This window comes from Pezoporus wallicus, unplaced genomic scaffold (assembly GCF_028554395.1).
Source record: "Pezoporus wallicus isolate ANWC-B61680 ecotype Strahan unplaced genomic scaffold, APGP_CSIRO_Pwel_v1 contig_7505, whole genome shotgun sequence".
NCBI classification, from domain to species: domain Eukaryota; kingdom Metazoa; phylum Chordata; class Aves; order Psittaciformes; family Psittacidae; genus Pezoporus; species Pezoporus wallicus.
The window spans coordinates 3,854,016-3,863,445 of record NW_026638908.1 but is presented as its reverse complement, the minus strand read 5'-3'; the positions used below and the strand labels follow the sequence as shown (position 1 = coordinate 3,863,445).

General features: G+C 39.6%; 1 protein-coding gene across 2 annotated transcripts; it reads left to right on the top strand.

The window, feature by feature from the left end:
- Positions 1-113: 113 nt before the first annotated feature.
- Positions 114-8,410, top strand: ZUP1 (zinc finger containing ubiquitin peptidase 1). Of its 2 annotated transcripts, none has more exons than XM_057413184.1 (9): positions 114-429; positions 1,468-1,578; positions 2,519-2,628; positions 3,354-3,522; positions 4,979-5,167; positions 5,485-5,653; positions 6,197-6,237; positions 6,698-6,915; positions 8,120-8,410. In XM_057413184.1, the coding sequence occupies exons 1-9, from the start codon at positions 114-116 to the stop codon at positions 8,165-8,167; spliced, it is 1,371 nt and encodes a 456-aa protein (XP_057269167.1). In that variant the 3' UTR covers positions 8,168-8,410. The 2 variants fall into 2 exon arrangements, with proteins under 2 accessions (XP_057269167.1, XP_057269166.1); XM_057413183.1 differs by having other exon boundaries at positions 6,197-6,348.
- Positions 8,411-9,430: the final 1,020 nt, after the last annotated feature.

Sequence of the window (9,430 nt, the reverse complement as noted above, 5' to 3'; positions counted from 1 at the left end):
GCTCCGCACAGGCCGGGAGGGCGGGCCCATCCGTTCCCGGCATGCTCCGCGAGCAGGCCCCCGCCCCTAGGCAGAAAGGACGTGACGCAGTGCGGCTAGGTGTAGGGGATGTGATGTTGCTGTGTGGTTTGTGCGGGCGGGCGCTGTCTCCTGAGGCGGCGGCGGCGGGGAATCGCTGCCGCCACCCCTGGCCAGCAAATCTCGACCTCCGTCTCTGCTGCCCGCTCTGCGGCGCCACCGGCGGCCGGCCGCGCTGCGAGGAGCGCCGCCGCCACACCGACACGGCGGAGCTGGGGTCGCCGGCAGCCCGCCGCCCGCCGTCCCCCGAGGGGCTGCCCGAATGCCCCTTCTGTGGGGAGGCAGCGGGACGGGAGCTGGAGGCGCATCTCTGGGCTCGGCACGGGCACGTGCTGGGGGACCTGGGCCCAGGTGAGCGGCGGCGGTTTGGAGATCGCGCCTGATTGCCGCGGAGGTTGGGGTTGTGCCAGGGCCTCACCGCCCGGGTGATTCCGCCGTGTTGGGGAGCTGCCTGAGTGTTCCTTCAGCCACGTTGTCGCCCTGGAGGATGTGGCTGGAGAATCCAGAGAGTGTTGCGGGTGCGGATTAGGGGCCTCGACTGAAGGCGGTCGGGAGAAGTCACTTAGAACGTGATAGTGCGTGAAGGCAATGCAGGCGTCGCTCGAAAAATCTGCTCTAGAGCTGAAATCTGCTCTAGAGCTGAAATCTGCTCTAGAGCTGTAATGCTGACGAACCTGTAGTGTTCTGCGTTCCCAAAATATGCTGTCTGTATCAACGAAAATAAATTGTAATGCTTTCATGTGATAGGGAGGTGGTTGTTACCTATTTGGCATATAACTTTGCTCACAAAAGTTTGACTTGTCCCTTGAAGTCTCATTCTAGACAGGATCATAGAATACCAGTTTGGAAGGGACATCAAGGATCATCTGGTCCAGCCTTTCTTGGCAAAACATGACCTAGAGTAGGTGTCTTAGCACCTTGTCTAGCTGAATCTTAAAAGTGTTCAGTGTTGGTCAATCCACTACTTTTCTGTGGAGATTATTCTGATGGCTGTTCTCATTGTGAAAAATTTTCCCGTAGATCCCATAGAGCAGTTGCAGGACATGTTAGGGAAAGGTAGCTTTTGGTTTGAGGTAGGGACTTAGGAAAGCTCCAGCACTCATGTGTTATGAAGTGCTAAACGCTGGTTTGGAGACCACAAGGATATTTTGGTGAATGAAGTTGGAGTAAGGAAAATCATTATTTATTTGAATACTGTATCTTATTCTAAGCATAGCTAGAATCTTATTCTAACTGTCCAAAGTTAGTAACTATTTAAGAAACTTATTTATCTTAGACTGTATCAATTAGGGGATGATTCTCAAAAAAAAGACACAAAAAAAACAAAAAAAGAAAACCCACCCTAGGAATTGCATTAATCAAGAAACTGTATTTCTTCTTGAAATGCAGGAAATGGTGAACAGCTTTACGAATGCCCAATGTGTAGTCTTACCTGTACAAACATTCAGATTCTTGAAGAGCACGTGGATTTACACTTAGAGGAAAACAGCTTTTTGGAAGGTATGTGAAAGGATGCAGTCTTGTTAATACTTGAAAGCATTTACAAATATTTGCATGATATAGTATAGAATGTGGGACAAAAGTTAAACTAAATATTACCTTACGTAAAAAGAAACTGACACATGTATGATGAAGTTAACATAGTTAATAGCAGTTCACTTGCCCAAGTTTCTACCTACTTATACGTGCTAAAAGAAACACTTGTCTGTGCATGGTTGTTAAATAAAGTCACTGTATGTTAGCCAAAAACTAAAACTCAAGAGTGAAGAATGTTTAAGACGGCCATATTATATTTTCTTCTAATTCTATAGAAGTTTTACATACACATAGTTTTACATAAACGGAATGTGGCACATTCCAGTGGGATGAGCTGCAAATCTGTAGCTTATGAAAACTTCATATATTTTTCCAATTTTTTCTCTAAATGATTGTGCTGATTCGTTAGGTATAGCACTAAGGAAAGGAATCAAAATTATTTATTAGCATGGCTGATAAAATGCTGCAGATTCCCTATCTGGTTCTCTGATCCTAAATTTGGTTTTGTTACAGGAGTGCTGGTAGTGATCCTAGAAGCTAATAAAGGTGTATTCAAGAAGCTGGGACTTCTTGCTAACAGTGAAGTGAAACATAGCAAACAAAAGCTGCTTTTTTATTAGTAGAGGTACAGGCATTACTTGCCAAGTAATTGCTCCTGTAACTGCATGAACTGCATCCAAGTCAAGATTCTTAGTCTTGGTAAACTGAATGCAGTCAGTCCTGTTTAATGCTTGTTGCTAATAGCTCAGATTAATGTGGGATACATCTCTTAAATTTAATGCCCAGTTGTGTTTATGTATGTCCGCTTAGAAAAGAATCTTAAAAAAAAATTAAAGAAAATCTACCAAAGTGTTGTTAACCTCCCAGTCAGGTCCTCTCTCTTTGGAATGTTATTCCTGGCTAGGTGGAAACATGAGAGATCTAGAACTGGCTCAGCAGCTCCAAACTGAAGAAGATAAATGGCAGAAATCAGAAGAAGAGAAGCAAGAGAGGGAAGAATTTAAAAAGCTGCAGGTACAGTCATGTTTTTAAATGGTAAACTGGTGAACAGTTGTGCCATTAGAAGCTGATGTGCCTATGTTGGAGCTGTAATGACCAGGAATTGTCATGCCAGGTCAGACCTGTGCAGTCAGACAGGCTATGTTGAAGTAGTGACGCAGGTCTGGCTACAGGCAGATATAAGCTTCTCAGCAATGCTGATGCTTGCCTTGAGCTACTTGAGTTTACTGCTTTGAGTGATGATGGCTTGGGATGGGGTTGGATGCGCATAGGGCATGGTGTACTGCTCCCACTGAGGGCCTCAGCAGGCCTGCTGCCTCATACTGTACTCTGCCTTGCAGGGCAGCCTGGAGCATGTTGCCTGGCAGAGCGCTTGAAAGCCCTCAGTGTGCTCTTCTGGATACCATCACCTGCTCCAGTGACCATTCCCTGCTAGGTCTTGCTTTCCTCTATCCCACCTGACAGCCTTTATAGCTCATTCCCCAGTCTCGCTACCTCCTGGCCATTCACTGCCTCTGTGCCAATGGAGCAGAGGGATGTTCCTCTAGGTGTGGCTTTCCTATTCCCACATTCCTGTTCAGGACCAAAGCCTGGCAAGCTCTAAAACATAAATCTGAAGTTTCTGTGTCTCACTGTTCACTGCTTTTCAAAGTTACTGATTGTTCACACAGCTTTTCAAAATCAGTAAAGGCTCATTTAAAAAAATGTGATTTAAATCATGCACATTCTGTCCCTAACAGAGACAGTACGGGTTAGATAATTCTGGAGGCTACAAGCAGCAATTCCTAAAGAATATGGAAAGAGAAGTTGATAGAGGAAGAATGCAACCTTTTGATTATCACAAGAGGAAAGCTGACATGATGGAAAGTTTGGCTTTTGGTATAGATGATGGGAAAACAAAAACCTCAGGTAAAAATGCTGGAATTGTACAATTAAGACTGTACTTTTTAGACCTTGGTGGTAGTGGCCAAACTTGCCTTAAAGAAAGCATATAATTGAATGTTTAATATTAGTTGTATCCTAGTTCTAATCCTGATTTTCTAGATCAATCTATACTATCTTAGTCCTAAACTAATAAGGAAGTTGAAGCTTAGTGTATTTCTAATTTTTATTCTAATATGAAGACTTTTTTCATCTTCTTTTTCCTGTGGAACCTTGGAACTATGTTGTTTGGTTAAGAGCGCAAATACAAAAAGTACCAAAAGATGCAAATGTCTTATTACAAGTTGGTTGTCCTTGAGTGTATGCTTGTTTTCTACTTGCTGCTCACTGGTCCCTGACTTAATGTTGCGGTTAAAATTTACAGTTGCTTTTTGTCTTATTTCATTTAATTGTAGTAACATGTTGGTGGGTCCCAGGTAAACACAGTGTTTGATTACAAAGTCCAGGAGACCACTGGGAGGAGTAGGTATCTACTTGATACATCTTCCTTGAAATGTTTTATAATTGGTACAAATATACAGAGCCAATGGATTTCTTGGTCCCTTTCAAAAGGCTTGCTTGTCTTTACTTAACCAAGACCACAGTTCAGATGTCTTTTAGCGTATTGCTAGTTGTTCTAGCTTACAAAATACCCATCTGGTTCTTGACAGGTAAAATAAAATTTCCTCTATAAAATGTATTGAGTGGAAATAATAGATTTAAAGCTTTCATTCTTGGCAGTGATTTAGACTTCAGAGAGGAATTCAGAAAACAACCTGTGGCTGTGAAACAATTGTCTTCACAGTAGCATGGCAATAAAGGGCTTTTGAGAATTTACATTTACAAATTGGAGAAAGCATTCCCAGGTGTGTTCTTTCACGTAACACAAGAGGATTTGGAATATTCTGCAAGTGGATTTTAAAAACGATATTTGCAGTAATTCTCAAATTCTCTACCATTTTTTCGTGCCTTAGTTTCTTCAAGAAAGTTTCTCCAAGTTTGTGGGAAGTATAAGAATTACATAGTATGCATGAGTATTTCCATGGTTTTAAGAGGAGCTTGCATTGGAGGTGGCAGCAGCATAGGAATGCTCTATTGGTGATGTTATTTTTCCTATTTCACTGTAATAGTTCCTATGTGTATCACAGCTTATAATGTAGTCCAAGCTGTTTAGTTTAAAATATTCATTGTATAAGAGCAGTGAAAAAGTAACTTGAATTTTGAAAGCTTTATAGTGCATGAATTCATCAAAATAAAGACCATCAAAATGAAATAGGTGTAATGTCCACAGGTTTTGAGATTTGGGTTCTAGATATAATGTAAGATCACTTAGAAATTTTGAAATTGTCTTAACCTATAGCTGTTCCAAGCTGGGGAAAAATGTTTTCATGGCAAACTTTGTAGTTCATTTTACAGATAAACTTTGTATTTCATCTTCTTTTAGGAATCATTGAAGCATTGTGCAAGTACTATCAGAATGAAAACAAAGATGTGAGGCGTGTATGGCTTTCAGCAAGAGTAGATCACTTCCACTCATCTTTGGGCGACAGAGGCTGGGGTTGTGGTTACAGGAATTTCCAAATGCTCCTTTCCTCGCTGTTGCAAAACAGCTTGTATAATGACTGCTTGAGAGGTATTAAACAAAATGCTGCCTACTCGTTTCATGTGCACTGGATGACAACCTACTGATTGATGTTTTGCCATTTCATTTACACAGCAAGGCATACTAGGTCAATGATACCTATTAAATGCTTGTTATACAGCTGTAGCTTCCTGTGGAAAGATTCAGAGGCGTGAATACTGGCAAGGCATGATGTGGTTGAAGTTTTAGCTTTAGGTTTGTTTAGGCGCATCTTTGTAACATCAACTGCCTCTTATAAAAGAAGCTGAAGGTTTTTAATAGACTATTTCAGTAACTGTAACCACCATTCAAAACCTTTTCTGTTCCAGATACTACAGCAATTCCTAGTATACCAAAGATTCAGTCCATGATTGAAGATGCCTGGAGAGAAGGCTTTGATCCTCATGGGGCATCTCACTTCAACAACAGATTACATGGTTCAAAAGCATGGATAGGAGCGTGTGAAATTTATTCACTGTTAACCAGTCTAAGGATAAAGTAAGTAAGGTCAGAATTGCCAACTGTGGGATTACAAAGCCAACTTTATGGCTTTAAATTTAAGCAACCTATAAACAGATCTGATTTTGCACAACGTAAAGCTGTGTAACTGCTTATGCAGGTACATAAACTGAATAACTACTTAGATCTTTGAAACTTGGTGAAGACTTACACCACATGCATAAAATCAAACATGTTTAAAAACTTTATTTCTCTAGAAGAATCTGAATTTCAGCTATTCATTAATATAATTTTGAAAGCTGTTAATTGGATTCTGTAGCGTATGTGTATCACAATATTTTTTTGTTATGAAATAAATATTCCAGGTTTGAACAGTATATATTGCATCACTTTGTAATTCTGTGTCCCCTGCTTCTGTATTTAAAAAGAAAAAAGGGGAAAAGTGTTAACAGCCACTTGATGGCTGGAATTGCTGTGTTTGGAAAACATTCTTGGTGCAGAAGGAATTGAGAGGCGAGAAATGGTTTTAACAAACAACCTACTTGAAATCTTATTGTTGCTTTCCTTCTAAATGCTCTGTAGGTGTCAAATCATTGACTTTCACAAACCAACAGGCCCTACAGGTACACACCCTCGTTTATTTGAATGGGTTTTGCATTACTATTCTGCAGATAATGGAAGTGGTGCAAAGGTAGTGTGTACTTCCAAGCCACCCATCTACTTGCAACATGAAGGTCAGTATCACAATACACTGGTTTCTTCCTATTCTGTATCTTTTTTTATATGTGCTGCAAATCAGAGCAACATTTTATATTCCTTCATCATTTAATTGAAGGCATGACTTTATTTCCTTTTTTTTTAATTTTACTTAGTAAGAACAACATTAGTGCTTGTATTTTTATAGGATGAAAGAGCTGGATGTAATTGGGATCTCAACTTTTTTGACATCTGCTGTTTACTTATAATGATCTTATTAAATTTCAAGTAATGTCTTTTTTGATCTGAAAATAAGTAGTATGCTATGAAGAAGACAATGGGATGTATGTGTTTTCAAAATACTGAGTCTTGATATTTTGTAATTAGGTCATAGTCGTACTGTTGTTGGAATAGAAGAGAAGAAGAATAAAACCTTATGTTTGCTACTGTTTGATCCGGGATGTCCTTCCCAAGAAATGCAGAAACTGCTAGAACAAAACAGTGATACTAGTCTCAAACTACTTCGGAAATACTTGGGTAGCTTAAAAGAAAAACAGTATCAGATAGTGGCTGTAGATGGTGTACTTGCCTTGGAAGAGAAGGCTGTAAGTATTTCAGAAAATGGTTTCTATCTAAGAAAATGGAGAAGAATCTGCATCTCTTCTTTAATATGCATATATGGTTTCATGGTGGTATTTTTTTATCTCTTCACTTTCCTTGTTCTTTGCCACTTTCTACTTATTTGTGAATTGAGTAATCACAGGCTATCAAAACCAAAAATTGTTTTTCATGTAAATGCATGCCACTTTGATGTAACTGACAACTTCAAAGTCTTTTATGTGGCTTGCAGATGTTTGCAGATGTAAATTAGGTTTTTCTTTCATTTTTGTTACAGGGTTTTCTTCTGAATAACTTATTGTGAACATAGAAGGTATTTCCAGAGTACTCATAGTCCAGAATTATGTTCAGGGGATTTTACTGTGACTTTGTTAAAGCTATGGGGTGTCTGTCAGCCTTTGATAGTTGAAGAGTGAGGCTCACAGAAACTGAGGCTTAACCATCCCACGTCTCCTCAGCTTGGACACTATAACTAGTGCATTCTACTTTCTGAAAGTACTTAGATATTTATATATTCAGAACACAGATCTGAGCAACTTATATGTTTGAGCTGTTGGCATTTTAATAAGTCTTATCCACATGTTTCAATTTGGGCATCATAGCTTTTTAAGACTTTGGAAGTCTTCAGATGAATATCAGATATAATTTTTGTTTCTTAAGCTTTCTCTTTCTTACACTAACAAATTGATACTGAGGACCCATGTTCCAGTTCTGTGGTGTCTTCTCAGCACTATTCATCATATTTTAGCACTAGCTTCAGGATGGATGTCTGTTTAAACTGTGAAGTAACTGATGACTGTGTTACCTACTCAACTGTATTTAATGTCTGTATATTAAAATGAGGTATTAAGTGTTTTCTGGTCCTGAACATGTAAGGAATATCAGTTAAACACAACCATCCTCTCTTCCTTCTATTGGCAAAAGCTTTAAAATTCAGAAAACAATAAAAAGAAGAGTATTGTATGGGATTTGGGGGTGGGGGTGGTGGTGTTTGGTTTTTGGTGTTTTCCTCTTTTCAAAGATTTGATTTATATTTTAAAATATCAGTTCTTTGGAATTTTGTCTTGAAAGCTCCCATTTAATTATGATGAAATATAACCTCTTATATTAGTTAAGCTTACAAAATTTGGAAAATGTTCTTTAAAGCGGTATTTCTGTTCATTAAACTATTCTCTTTCCACCTTTTTTTAGGCCCGCTGCCATGCTTCTCAGGTCTTAACATCAGAGAAGATTCCTTAAAGGATGCCTTTATTACGTATTTCTGCAATTTGCTGGATGCAAAACATGAAACTTCTGGACTGTGACCCTATCTCCATGATTTTAGACTTAAACTATGTCTCCATAAATGCCTGGGGGCTCTGGAGAAGCACAGCACTGGAGCAGACCTGTTGTTTTGATCTGCAGTCAAAGCTCTGCCCTCTTGATGACTCTGTAACTCTGAAGTATAATACTGCTTGTCTTAAAAGAAAATTTGGTATTTTCTTTGTTGCTTAAATTACCAAGCAACACCTACCATTCCATAGCAGACTATGCACCACAGGTAACTGCCAGTAAGCAGTGGGTAGATACTGTGGAACTACTTTATTGGAGTGCTAGGTCATGGTTTACCTCTGTAAATATATTTATGCTGCTTCTGTGGCCAGTGCTCTATTTCTTAACCAAATTTGATCAACAAATATCTATTATGCCTCAGCAAATTCTCCTGCAGCTATTTGCAAGTACAGAGACAGTTTAGAGATTTCACAATACAATACGTTCCACAAAGGATTAGTTAGCTACTGAACTTCTTTTCAGTTAGTTAGCTGGTTCCTCTGCATACATGTGTCACATGTAAACATGAATGTGTGCTTATGGGGTGGATCAGTGTTCGCATTGGCTGTGAGGTCTAAGGTAGTGGTGTCCAAGATGTGGGGTACATGTGCTTTAGGGGCTGCACAAGGCAATCCACTGAGGTATAGTGGGGTATAGTATCCTTTTTTAATTTCTGGGTTTATGTTTTATAATGTACATCCCCCTAGGTCTCAGGGACATCTCAAAAGGATGTGTGAACTGATTGTCAAGTAGGGTCTTCATTGTGCAGGGTTAATGCCATTTAAGAGACTGCAGCTATCTGCTGAAACAAGTATCTTGGGCATTTGAGGCACCCTGCTATATCTAAGACATGCTGCTCTGGCAGATTGTAAGCATCATCCCTCACCAGCAGGGCAGCTGGAGGCTGGGAAGGATGGTTGAGTCTGTTGCAGATAGTACAGGATGCCTTTGTGTAAGCAACTGAATCATGCCATAGCATCTGTTTACTGTAACTAGAGCTTAGATACTTACCTTTTCATTTAGACTCTTGCATGTTAACATCTAGGTGTAGGTGTAGGAATCTTACCATTAACCTGCTTCTGCCATGTTTAATATAATCTGGCAATAAGAACCGGTAGTTTTTGAAAGTATGAAACACATGAACATATAAAGATATTACAGCCCATAAATCAGCAATTTTTCTGAAACATG